This window comes from Aegilops tauschii, chromosome 2 (assembly GCF_002575655.3).
Source record: "Aegilops tauschii subsp. strangulata cultivar AL8/78 chromosome 2, Aet v6.0, whole genome shotgun sequence".
NCBI lineage: Eukaryota > Viridiplantae > Streptophyta > Magnoliopsida > Poales > Poaceae > Aegilops > Aegilops tauschii.
Window position 1 is genome coordinate 53,125,359 of NC_053036.3, and position 13,770 is coordinate 53,139,128.

The window sequence follows — 13,770 nt, forward strand, 5'->3', positions numbered from 1 at the left end:
ACATTAGGGATTTGGCATGTTATTTTCATTCAACTATGCGTTAGAAATATAAGAATCGTATTGTCTCTTTGCTGATGTAGAAGGTAAGTGCTGACATAGATAAGCATGAAAGTGTGCATGATTGTTCTTTCAAAATGCACATGTGACTTGTTTAAGTATACTGTACAGTGGTGATCTGCTTTGGCAGCTATATATACAATTACAAACTTGCATCATTTGAATAGCTCTTTTTTTTTGGAACATAGACGCTGGGAGCGTCCGGCTTTAAATTAATAAAGCCACCAGGCAGGGTCCACACAAATAAAGTCTTACAAACCGAATAGAACAGTCATCGAGCCCATGGCTCAGGATAAAGCTAAGAAGGTCACAGCCACAAGTTCAATAGCGCAAAAGCGGAGCATCAAGACAAAAGCTAGCTGAAAGTAGAGGTCTCATGATCAAGCCGTCATCCCTTGTCGTGCCTTCACCATGGTCGTCTTGATCAGCTCCATAGTCTCGTTCATGCGCTCGACGTCACGCTTCTTCCCCAGCGGTGCCCACACCTGAAGGAAAATATGACATTTGAAGATGATATCAGCTGGGTGGACCGGGAACTTGTGTTCTATCGTAATTTTGTTCCGAACCGTCCAAAGGGACCAAAGTAGCGCCCCAACGCATCTCCAAACAATCCTAGCATTGGCCCCTCTTTGCGACGTTAAGATAGAAAGCACATCGTGACTAGACTATGGATTCCAATTCTGTTTGAAGGCGTCTCTAACCGCACTCCATGCAAATCTAGCGAGCACACAGCCAAAGAACACATGGTTCGCGTTTTCCCCTAAACCGCAAGTGGTGCACGTTCCGTCCGCCGGCCCATTGCGTTTGGCCACGTTATCCGAAGTAGGTAAGCGGTTGCGAAACATTTGCCACAGGAAAATCTTGATTTTGAGAGGAATGCCAGCCTTCCATAGCCCCCTAGCTATATCCAGCGTAGTACCCTCGGAGAGCTTGTCGTATAGGGACTTGACCGTAAATCTATTGGAGGAGGTTAACTTCCACGTAATCGTATCCGCCCCATTACTACGAGTCAGCCCTCCCAAGTTAGCCGTCAAAGCGTCCCAGCTAGCGGCCTCCGTTGTCTCTAGAGTCCTAATAAAAGAGATGGCTGGAGACTGGACTCGCATAGCATCGGCCACCATAATGTTGGTGTCCGTTGCCAATTGGTACAGTTCCGGGTGGGATTGCCACAACGGTTCCTGACCCCACCAATGGTCGAGCCAGAAGCGTGTGGACTTGCCATCGTTTACTCGGAACTGCGCATCCACTGTAAAAGCCGGTCAAACCGCTTGGACCCCGTTCCAAAAGGCCGAACCGTTGCTTTTAGCCTTGAACAAATTCCCATCCGGGAAATATTTAGCCCGGAGGATGTCTGCCCAGAGTCCCGACTCGTTTTGGGCGAGACGCCACCACCACTTAGTAAGCAGGGCCACGTTCATGAGTTTAGAGTTCATAATACCTAGGCCGCCAAATTTTTTTGGCCTACAAACCGCTGCCCATTTCACTAAGTGGTACTTGCGCTTGGTCCCAGCTCCTTCCCAAAAGAACCGGGAGCGCGGAGTATCAAGTCTAGCGTGAACCCCGTCCGCAAGTAGGAACATTCCCATTGTGAATATAGGAAGGGAGGATAAGCTCGAGTTGGTGAGGATAAGCCTCGCCGCCGAGGACATAAACCTGCCCCTCCAAGGGCTCACTCTGTTAGCGACTTTCCCATACAGCGGCTCCCATTCCGCTATGGTTAGTTTCTTGGTCGAGATCGGGAGGCCCAAGTATTTAATCGGGAATCTCCCTAGCTTGCAATTAAGTAGATTCGCAATCCGAGTGCTTGCTAGATCATCCATCCCAACGGTGATCACTTCGCTCTTCAGAAAGTTGATCTTAAGCCCCGATAAAATCTCGAAAGCAAGCAGTAGTAACTTGATGGTAGCTATGTTGTGGTCGTCGGGTTCGAATAAGAGCATCGTATCATCTGCGTATTGCAGATGCGTAACCCCACCAGGAATAAGGTGGGCTACCAGCCCTTTAATGTGCCCCGATGCCCTCGCTTTATTAATCATGGCCGCCAGGGCATCCGCAACAAAGTAAAAAATGAGCGGCGAGCTTGGGTCTCCCTGACGGAGGCCACGTTTGTTACGGAAGAACTTGCCCATTGTGCCATTGACATTGACCGCCGTGTGCCCACTACACACGAGGTGCATGATGCGATGTACGAATCCTGCCTCAAAACCCTTTTTGAGGAAGACCTCTCTCACGAACTCCCAGTTCACGCGATCGTAGGCTTTCTCGAAGTCTAATTTAAGCAGCACTCCCTGTGCCTTGGTCCGTTTCAACTCGTGAACGATCTCTTGTAACGCAATTGGTCCCTCGAGGATGTTACGATGTTTGAGAAAACCCGTTTGACTAGAGCTAATAACTCGTTGAGCGACCGGAGCCAAGCGCGAGGCATAAGCTTTCGCACAGATTTTGAACGGGACGTTAATCAAGGTAATGGGTCTAAAAAGCTTAATGTTATCCGCCCCTTTCACCTTAGGAATAAGGCTAATGGCTCCATAGTTCAAACGGGATAGGTCGACCGTGCCTAAAGCGAAGCCGTTGACATTTGAATAGCTCATTCCGGGGGCTGAAAGACATCTGTCAACATGTGTGTTGGCTTAGCTGCAGTTAGTTGGACATGGACTAAGCTGAAATAGGTTGTCTTTTAACTAAAGCCTTTGTTGTTGTTGTTCATTGTACTTGTTATGTCTGTCAAGTTTGAGCAAAGTTATAAGTTATTCTAAAGAAAAGAAAAAGGTAAATTGTAGAAGGATAAAAAATGAGACATTCCTTTCAAAACTAATATGACCAAGACCAAGATGGCACCAGTTCAAGGATCGAGAGAAGACTTATTCTTTCAAAATTTATCTCATCCAGACCATATAACAGCCATAGCCAATTAACTTCCCAATTTTCATAAGTTTAAAAAAGGGAACTTGTATTTTTCATCCTCGGTTAGTTCCTTGGGTTGTTTTCGTCGCCATCAACTTACACTTGTAATTTCCGCAAAAAAAAAAAACTTACACTTGTAATGTTTGACTTGCAATTCCTACAAATAGCGGGGAAGTCACCCCTGTAGTGACAAAACAGCCCACAAGTCAGCTAAACATACTTCTTCCCGGGCCGTCTGGCTACCAGTTCTTCCTCTCACGCCCCCTTATTTTCAGAAAATAAAGTTGAAGAATCTGCTGCTCAATAGAGTGGCCTTTTGTTAGACTTCGACAGGTGCGTGCATACATACATGTGACGCCGGAGCACCAAATTAGAAGATGGTCGTCAACCTCAGGTCCTCCTGCACCCTTGGTACTCGAATAGAGGATCCATTCTTTTTCAGGAAGCTGGAGTACCAGCGAGCAGAGAGCCTGGCTTGCCGCGGCCTCCTTTCGTCATCAAAATCCACGCGGTACAGGCCGTACTTGGACTCGTATCCTGCCAGGAGCTCGAATAGATCCATGAGTGCCCAGGCGAAATAACCCCTCACATTAACCCCATTCCTGCAGAACAACGAGTGTCAACAGGGTGATGGAACACCAAACTTTATCTTTGTTTTCTTTTTTTGAGTCTCAAGCATTCGCGGAGAGATATGCAAACGTGTGTGAAAATTGCTAACCTTATTGCATCTAGTGTGCTTCCCATGTAGCTGCTCAGGTAATCAACCCTGTAAGCATCATCAAGGCTGTCGTTGGCAGATCCCACACCTGCTGACACGAAGAATAATACAGCTGAGGTTCAAGAAGATATTTGGTTGGTTAACGTAGGTTTGCTTCTTGCTAAACTATATGTGCTTGCCATTCTCGTGGACATAAAGTTGAGTTATCCCATAGGTTTCCTTCAGGTACCCGAGGACAAGTTGCAACCCTTTGGGATCACTTGGAACATTTGTTGGGGCTCCCTGCAGACCAATAGAGACCGTAGCTTTGTCATGAATCAGCATCAGTTTGTCAACCTCGATCACATCTGCTTGATGCGTGTTTTTCTTATTTAATCTCCGAGCCAGTTTGGTATTTCTAACTGAATGGTGCGCAGCCAAAAGAACTATGAAAACATTTTCACCCCCTAACTGTTGGCTCAATGTGCATTGCACCCTTCCACTCTCTAGTACTGTAACCCCGAACTAACAAAACTGGGTTACCGCCCCCACCCCCTTCAGACCATCCCAAAGTGTTCTTTTCAAAATCGAGGGAAAAGATTTGCCTCATTCATTAAACAAGGAGGCGGTGAAATACAAGGTTCTTATTTGCCCCAAAGTGGTTTTGAATAACTGCAAAACGGGTTTAGATGACATGGTGCCTATGTGTATGCCACGTCGCCTCTACATCATCCAAAACCTAGCAATAATAAAAAGAAAATGAGATATTAAAATAATCGCTCCAATCTTGGAATAAAAAAGCATTTGCTTTTAGACATTAATTTCTCTTCGAGAGAAAATTTCAATTATTAGTTTTTGGGGAAACTGAATTGAGAATGTTTCTAGAAACATTGAAAAACGCCGAGAAATTCTTTGGTGAGATTTGTGGTTACTATTTTAAACAAAAATTACTTGTGTTTTTTATTTGGAAATCAGGGGGGTCAGCCTTTTTATTATTTATACCTTTTGAAAAGTTTGAACTTCTAAACAATGATCCTTTATATTTCTAGTCTTTTCTGCTATTAAAGATGTGGTAAACACATAGTTTTGACATGCCATCTAAAACCACTCTGGAGTAGCGTGAGATGTTCTACCAGGTTTTGAGAGTTAACGGTTAGATTTGTCTTCTATCAAAGTTTAGGATTGTAATGTGCACTCAGTCAAGAGTTCAGAGGTAGTAACTCATAGATGCACACAGACAAAAGATCCAAGAACATAGATGCACTCATAGTTGGTAACCCTTCACAAAAAGCATTGATGAGATGGTTTTACCTGACCAGCAGGTGGTTCTGTCCTAGAAGCTGCAGCATAGAAACAAATATCTAGTTAGGGTAACCAAGGCATATAACTGCAAAATAGAACTGTTGAAAAAAAATTGTGTAAAAAATTGGATTGAAATGGTCAAACAACAGTTGTGCCGCCTAGAAAACTATGGTAAAACAATATAACTTGATAGAGATACTATACCTTATAAAGACAGCTATTTTATTTTATTTTTGGATAATTCATGACATGTAAGTCGCTAACCCATCTGCTAAGCACAGCCAGCCTTAGCCAGCTCCACTTAATTTGAGCAACTCTAACAGATTCTCTCAAAAATGCATCTTTTAGAACTGAAAAGGGTAGCCTTTATAATATTTTGAAGGCTTGAGAAATAGTGTGCAAACTCAGATTCCCTAAAAGCTACTTCCTTTAATTTCCCTCTCCTATTTCTCCGACGTGTGTGCATATACACTGTAATTAAACTTCAATTTCGCATAGATATAAACCATACTTTTCACATTTCAACATCACACACTTCAATAACATTCAAATCCAAATTTTAAAATTCAAAGTGAAACATAGCACTGGTGTTCTGCTCGTTCAACAAGTCGATGTACCGATTCATCTTTGCCCGACAAAGAAACAACACCAAGCATCACAATTACACAAGAACATAAAAAACCAATGAATCAACAATCTATCTCAAGCTATCATCCTCTGTAATTTAATCTCTGTCACTCTCAACAACACATCCCTCTGTAATTCTATTTCTCTCTCACTCTTCATCTCTGAAATACCATCTCCCTCTCACTCACCATCTTCCGTTTCTCTCATCTCTCGCTCTCAACTCTCAGCAAAACAGCAGCAACAGCAAAGTAGCAGCAGCAGCAGCAGCATAGCGGTACCAGCAAAGTAGCGCCGACAGCAGCATAGCAGACCAGCAAAATAGTGTCACTTGCAGCCTCAGCTGGGTACCTCCATCCTCCTGCTAGGAACCCCTAGATCCAACCCAGACCCACTTAGTTCCCTAGGGCATGAATCAAAGCCAACGATACAAATTGCACAACAGGGCAATGGACGCCAAGGTCGACATGGCTTCCGACGCCAAGTTTTTAGCCAACATGAATGCCAACAACGAAAATATGAAAGCATGCAGTTAAGGGATGAAGGACATGAATGATGTGATAATGCCTCGCTTCACCAAGCTGGACATAGCGCAAGAGTCTAGAGCGCCTGAGGCATAGGCTAAGAAAGGTGCTATTTTTACACAGGCTATATTGGTGAAATTGACACGCTTCCAGGCGTGCTCGAGAAAAAGAATTACATAGGTGGATGCCTCTATAAACTGTTTACCTCTGTAATAAATTGACATGTCCCTGTTGTAGTCTCGGATACCTGGTTCTGTCTGGCGGTCACTCACATAGAGAGAAAAGTAGTGATTTAATCCGATAAAATCAAAAGAACCCTTGATAAGTTCAGACTGGACTTTTGTGAAGGATGGAAGACGAGAGCCAACATTTTTCTTCATCACCTCTGGGTAGTCCCCAAACACCAAAGGCTCTAGTATCCTGTCAGTATCGCAGTTAGGCTCCCAACATGCATAGTTCCCATGTAAAGATGGAGATAAATATCATACCAGCCAAACATGAAATCCTTGCATCTTTGAGTTGCTTCTAAATCTGCGGTGGAATCTGTGAATGGGTAACTCCAGAAGGAGTAGATATTTATGCCCACAACTCCTTTTTGCACAGCCTACATCCATAAGTTCCTTCAGTGAGACCACACTCTTTAGCTATGAAGGAAAAAGGGAATATCGTGCTGAAACATCAAACATGCAAAAAAGATGAGTCATGAAATGGTTAACGTGTAACGAATGAAAATTTTGGCTTCACCAACGACCTAAGCTAAGATGTTTATAAAGCTCACAGTTTCTGAAGAAGCTAGCAGCTAAGATGCTAAGTCACTCACTTGATACTTTTCTCTGTACAGTCTGGCAACTGATGCATGCGCCAATAAGTAAGTATGAACTGCTATGTATGGTTCAGTGCTGGAGTTCCCAGCTGTGCACTTTGTTATTCCAAATGGATCTGAGCATCGACCAGGTGGTAATTGACCACTGCCGTAAGCGGCAATTGCACCAATGTTTGGCTCGTTCACTGTAGTCCAGTAAGTGACTCTGCCTCCAAACTCCCTGAAGCAAACATCCGCATATGCCGTGAAATCTTCGCTGCATTTTGCAGATACAAAAGTATTAATAGGACCACTGCATTGTAATTATGTAACTGTTACTACAAATTGCTGCTCCGAGAGAAATTATTTATTTGTGAACCCTTGTATAAACTTACATAATTCTGGGGCTTAACCATCCACCATACTCGTCTTCAAGAATTTGAGGGAGATCTAGATGGTGAAGTGTGATGTGTATTTGAATACCTGGACAAATTAACTTTGTTGGTGCATACCTAAGCCATAACTGCATTTGGATGCTCAAAGACCAAAATATATACTCCACTCGCTCTGCTATGTATGTCCTAAGCCCACCAGGCCACCACACACATACAAAGAGAAAACTAATTCTACAAAAGAGTTAATGAGAAATGAGTATGCATAGCCTTATCATATGACATGCTACAACCACATGACCTCTTCCAAATCATTAAAGTAGGGGTAGAAGCATTGTATCAACTACACTTGATTCCCTGAATGGACAAATATTTGGCGGAGACTCCTGAGGCCAAGGACATGTATAGAGAAATAGAAAGAACAATTACCATGTTTCACAAGCTCATCTATGATGTTATTATAGAATTGTAACCCTTTTGGATTGACAGCTCCACGGCCATCTGCAAACCAGAAATTTTGCTGAAATAGTTAGAAAAAAACGAAATTGAGAAAGGGCTTTTTGTGATGGACCTTGTGAGGAATTATGTACTTGGAATGAGCCTTGACCAGGAAATGGAGAACCTATAGGCCTCTAGGCCTGTCTCAGATATGAGCTTGATATCCTCCTGAAATATCGGAATTACTAAACCTGAGAACTGCTGAAGTATTACTACAGTTGATGCGACCCAGAGAAACACCAGCAGAACATTTTGCTCTTATCATTTACCTTGTATTTATGGTACCCGTCTGCAGTAACATCTCCTGTGCTTTGGTCTGGCATTTTACCTGTCAACACAAATCAACAACGGTCAGCTTGGTCAACCTGTGCGGCTATGATTACCATGCCCAGTTTAGCTCTGCTCTAGCAAAAAAAAAAGGTTTATGTGGAAGTGTTTGTCTGAGAGGGAGCTGATCTCAAATTTCTACTACATTCATCAGGAAAATGGATCACAAATTCTGCCAGACTCTATTCGTTGGCATTTGAAATACAAAAACAAAAAATAAGCACATGCTATATCAACTCTTTATACAAAACTTTCTGCCGAAAATTTAATGGCGCGTTGCAGCACATCAAAACCAGAAAGATAAATAGCATAGTAGCAACTTACCTGCATGAGTGAAAGTGTCCCAAAAGCTTGGCCTCCTACCATCCTCAGCAACAGCACCCTCATACTATATGCAAATGCAATATCTAAATTTAGCACACCATGATTTTCATCGAAAGAAGATTCCATTAGCTTACTTGATATGCTGAGGTTCCAGATCCAAATACGAAATCCTGGGGAAAATCACTTCTTCTGAAGCCAAGAATGGCAGCTGCATCCTGAACCCAGAGGGACAGCAAGATGTACAAGAAAGCAGTAGCACCCATGTATCTATCTTCTTGTGTTGATTTGTGCCCTTTGGGGAAGGATTTATGCCAACTCTCCTCAACCCCATCTTCGTCCAAGTCAAATAAATAGCCCACAAGTCAACTCAACTCAACCTCATCTTCATCCAACTGCCATGTACATCGTGCTTGCTTTGCCTTCATGGCGTCAGACCCTGTACAAAGTGATGGAGTCACGCTCTTAATTCTTTATATAATAAAATATCTTATCTTGAGTCATGATACATATTCCCCCCCCCCCCCCCCACCCCCCTCATGATCTGTGCGTCAACTGGCCCTTCAAGACTGCACGATGCACATTAAATAAGTTGGCCTAATGCGTCAGAGATTAAATGGAAATGCAAGAGACAAAACACCACTCAACGGATTAAGAAAAGGCACACTTCAATAATGAAGCCCCATGCGGATCACAAGGATGACAGGAGAAAGGATCTTTTGTTTTTCTAGAATATATGCGCCTGGAAAGTGCACGTCATTTTGTATTAGAAGAAAAAACCTTGAAGCAACGACACTCTTACAGCAAAATAATACGAAAGGCAAAGCGAAATAAGCAACAAATAAAATATGAAAGGAAAAACTAGGAAGCGAGGGGGGAAACTGTACAGCTATCCTAGGGGAGAACTACGGGAGCGCACCCACAGGAGAAAGGCTCATGAGAATGCATAATTGGATATCAGAAACTATGACCGGGGTGGATATTGAGCATCAGCATCTACCTGCCCGTCCTCTCCTTCAGGTTCTTGTTATGGCAACAATAAGTTGCAGTTGAACAGCACCAGCAGTCGCTGTAGGTAGCAAGTGGAGCAGAAGAACAAACACTAACATGTGCAGAAGAAGTGTGATGGGGTTCATGTGGCTAGCTTGCATTCTTGCCGCCGGAGAACATGAAGCCGCCTTAGATAGCCAGTTGACAGAGAGCACTACTGTCAGACGTTGAGGGCTCGAGGCAGATCCTTCTCTTTTTTTCTCTTGCACACTCACAAGCACTTACACCAGTAGGAGATATTAGTATCTTCCGACAGTGCATAGATCTGCATTTTCCAGGGTGTAACTCAGGGAACCAACCATTTCACTCCATTAAGCTCAAACCTGCCTCTTTGTTGGCTCCCTGCTCCACCATCTTCTGCGGAATGGCTCTTGCATCTTCCCATCGGCCCTTGACTGCATAGAAGTTGAGCAGAAAGGCATAACGTCCATCATGTTGTGGCTCTAGCTCAGTGAGCCACTTCCCTACACGAGTTCACCAACAGTAATATAATCGTGCATCCGGCATGAAGACATCAGCGCACCCTACTGCGATGCGCATGTCTACATTGGCATATCCAACAGCACAGTTTCAGCCTCCTGCACGCCCAAGGGGATCAGCTAACCCATGGTGCCTAGATCATTGCAAGCCCTCCATGGTGCCGGGTAGACTGGAAAAAATTCCGTTCATCCACACAACTTGTGTGGGTGCACACCGCACAAAGCCGCAACAGATGACTGGTTATGCACAAAACCCTTTCCGAGCATCCTTTGGAACAACTCAAGTGCACGCTCACCATGGCCATTCATTGCAAGCTATCTGGTCACTGAATTCCACAGCACAATTCACGGCGGCGAACGCAGTCACACACCACGCCTCCTCCACGCACCCACACTTGCAGTACATGTCCACCGGCGCGGCCTCAACCATGCCATCCCTTTGCCTCCCTGCAACCCCTCCATTTGCAGATACCGATGGACCCATCAATCCCTCTCGACCACACCAAGACACACCAGCACCGGTACATCTGACTTGAAAGCCTCCCCCCATAATCCGGTCAAATGTGCGCAGCGCCTTGTCGAACTCACTCCCCTGCACGCACAAGCGGCGCGTCGACCATTGCGCTCCAAGACAACGCCAGGTTCCGCTCCGGCATTCTTGCAAACACTTCCCGCGCTGCCGCAGGTCGCCGCTCTTGCCATGCGCCCATGCCTGGACAACATTGCGTTCGATGAGGCGGCGCCCGGGTCGAACACCTTGCGCGCGTGGGGCGGGAGGCCACGGGCGCAGTAGAGTTTGAGGAGGGAGTTGGCGACGACGGGGCGGATGCATCCAGCGGAGTGGAGGGACGGAGGCAGACGAGGCGAGAGGGCAGCGAGCAGGAGGAAGAAGGTGAATGGGTAGGCCGGGTCGCGGCCCGGATGCGAGCGCAGCCGTGGGAGGGCGAAGCAGAGCGGCCAGCTCACCCATTTGGCTTTCTCTTCGCGTGATTTTGGCCAGTGTTGTGAACAAAAGAAGCGTCGTCTTCACTGCAAGCGAGGTGCAAAAAAGATGCGTCTGCCGGGAGTCGAACCCGGGTCTATTGCTTGGAAGGCAATTATCCTAACCGTTGGACTACAGACGCCTTGCGTGTCAACTTCAATAATACAGATATATTATAAGTGCCTACTTGGAATGAGGACACAAGCAAAAGATCATTACGCTCTACACCATGCCCTTCATCATCATTTCAAAAGGATACAGAACTAAATCGCAGGTGTTAATATATACCAGTAGAATGCTCGTGCGTTCTGAAAGAAATATGTTGCTGAGCTTATATGAAGATAATGCAGGTTAAATTTCACAGATAGAGACAATATAAGATGGTCACAATTGCATAATAATTGAAGTCCACTTCACTTGTAATGCAAACTGACAAAAATGGCAAATTGACAATATGTACATATAAACATATACTCCCTCCGTTCCCAAATATAAGTCTTTCTAGAGATTCCATCAAGTGACTACATACGGAGTAAAATGAGTGAATCTACACTCTAAAATATGTCTACATACATCCGTATATTGTATTCCACTTGAAATGTCTAAAAAGACTTATATTTAGGAACGGAGGGAGTATAATATATAATAAAACTAAAAGTGAAACTAACATAATTGTTTTATTTTATAAAACATAAAAATTCTTGTTCTTTTTTCACATAACTTTTCTTCGAATGAATGTTTGATTATGTAGAGGCCAGTCGCCAGTGGACGCGGAGTTTCTGCTCCCGGGCTCATCTACACCCGATCTAAAAAAATCAAAACAAATACTAGAAAATTTTAAAAAATCATTTTTTGTGTCATCTTTTTTGCCAAGAGTTGCTCAGATGTCCAAATGAGTTGAAATTTGGAGTGGACCTCACACATCAAATTATCTACCACACAAAAACAATTTGGATTTTTTTGAATTTTTCTAGTATTTCTTTTGATTTTGTTTTCTGAGTGGGAGCAGATGAGTCTGGGCACCGAGTTGGATTTCTGCCAGTCGCCAGGGCTACTTATCGCTTACTAGGAGAGAGACCTCCGTCTCGTCTTCAGCGATCCGCCATACGGGCCGGCCCAACAAGTTCTTTTCCTAAGCGCGCAGATAGCGTCGTTCTATTTTGTGTGCGCAGATTTCTTTTTCGGTGTGCTTTGCTTCGTTTTCCTTTTTCTTCTATGCAGTTCTTATTGGCCTTTTTTCTTTTCCTTTCTTTTATTTTTTTTCTTTTTCCAAATACATGTTGACTTTTTCAATGACGTCGTACATTTTTTGTGCACACACGTCACATTTTTTGATACACGTGAACATTTCTCTAATACATGATTAAACTTTTTCAAATACATCTTTGTAACATTTTTAAATACATGCTAAATATTTTTCAAATACACATTGAACATTTTTAAAATGATATAAAAAATTTATTGTACTCCACAAACATTCTTTAACATTGTATAAACATGTTTTTTTATTATACTCCACGAACATTCTTTAACATTGTATAAACATGTTTTTTAGGTAATGAACATATTTTTTAGATGTGTGAACATTTTTTAAATGTCATGTAGATTTTTTAACTACGGAACATTTCTTTGTTTTAGTTACACAAACAATTTTTTTCAATGCCACATACATTTTGTGAAACACGTGAACATTTTTAAATGTCACGTACATTTTTAACAATGTTAAAAAAATTAGTTACAAAAACATTTTTTTACATTGTATAAACATTTTTTAAAATTTTCAAGAAATTTTTAAAACACATAATTTTTGTAAATGTACATACGTTTTTTGAATTGTACAAACATCTTTAAAAAGTTGATAAAACATTTGTCTTACACTCCATGAATATTTTTAAATGTGCGATGAACACTTTTAACATTTAACTAAATTAATTTTTGGAATATATGTGTTTAGAAATTTTCAAAATATAAACAAAAGAAAAAAAACAAAACATGGTGCATGACATCAGCATGATGATTGCACATGGCTACTGGGCCGGCTCACTACCGGCTTCCGTGTAGGTGAGCCGAGCTATTGTCTCACATAAAGTAAGACATAGTCGCGCCCGGCGATCCTTTCTTGAAACTTATTCTTTTAGCGTAAACTTTGCAAACTGGAGTAAGACCCATGCTTTATGGTTACTATGACCATATATATAGCATGTTTCTGAAGTTGACATAATCTTCAATATTCATGTGAGAAGTCAAGACCAAGAAATTTGCTATAAGCTTTGATCTTCTCGTGCCCGGCTATAATTTCGCATTACAAAATTTTGCTCACTTGAATGTCTTGCTTAAAAGAAGACGAAAGTGATAATTGAGCATATGTCACTTGCTTATTGAATGGCGACCCGCAAATGGAGGTGGAGCCGGTGACGACAAGAGCGCGGGGATCCAAGGTCGGGCAGGGCAGGGAGGTGAGGGCATCTTCAACGGCGACCCACAAATTCCTCCCGCATCCATTCGCGGATAGGGGCGGACCAGTCCACGGACACGGATGCGGGAGACCGTCATCAAACGCTGCCTGCATACATCTGACCTCTCTAATTTTTTTTAAAGCTCGCGTTCCAATAGTCGCATACATAGAGTTTAGACGTTGAAATAGACGCATACATAGAGTACAGACGTTCAAAGAGCCGCATGCAGTAGTAGCTCAAATTTAAACAAAGTTCAAATATTACATTCCAATATTGTTGTCCCTTCAAGCGTCCACTAATGCTCAAGCGGATCTTCTTTCAGCTGCTTGTGAGTTGGTCGATGACGAATTTGTTG

General features: G+C 43.1%; 1 protein-coding gene and 1 non-coding gene across 2 annotated transcripts; both read right to left on the reverse strand.

The window, feature by feature from the left end:
* Positions 1-2,952: 2,952 nt before the first annotated feature.
* Positions 2,953-10,896, reverse strand: LOC109763984 (beta-glucosidase 5). Its single transcript, XM_020322861.4, has 14 exons — positions 9,449-10,896; positions 8,586-8,887; positions 8,452-8,515; positions 8,070-8,128; positions 7,893-7,968; positions 7,732-7,803; positions 7,306-7,393; positions 6,929-7,187; positions 6,597-6,712; positions 6,314-6,528; positions 4,970-4,998; positions 3,859-3,961; positions 3,680-3,767; positions 2,953-3,563 (listed from the first exon to the last, which is right to left on the reverse strand). Exons 2-14 carry the CDS (start codon positions 8,712-8,714, stop codon positions 3,332-3,334), a joined length of 1,530 nt encoding a protein of 509 aa, XP_020178450.1. The 5' UTR covers positions 8,715-8,887; positions 9,449-10,896; the 3' UTR covers positions 2,953-3,331.
* Positions 10,897-11,029: 133 nt separating this feature from the next.
* TRNAG-UCC (transfer RNA glycine (anticodon UCC)) lies at positions 11,030-11,101 on the reverse strand. The gene has a single exon. It is a non-coding gene; the product is annotated as a tRNA-Gly (tRNA).
* Between the last annotated feature and the right edge of the window lie 2,669 nt (positions 11,102-13,770).

Coding starts and splice junctions, on each gene's coding strand:
- LOC109763984 (XM_020322861.4), bottom strand. CDS start 8,714: ATGGGTGCTACTGCTTTCTTGTACATCTTGCTGTCCCTCTGGGTTCAG. Junction 7,804..7,892: donor CTGGTCAAGGCTCATTCCAA/GTACATAATTCC, acceptor TCTGGTTTGCAG/ATGGCCGTGGAGCTGTCAAT. Junction 7,394..7,731: donor AGATGAGCTTGTGAAACATG/GTAATTGTTCTT, acceptor TAATTTGTCCAG/GTATTCAAATACACATCACA.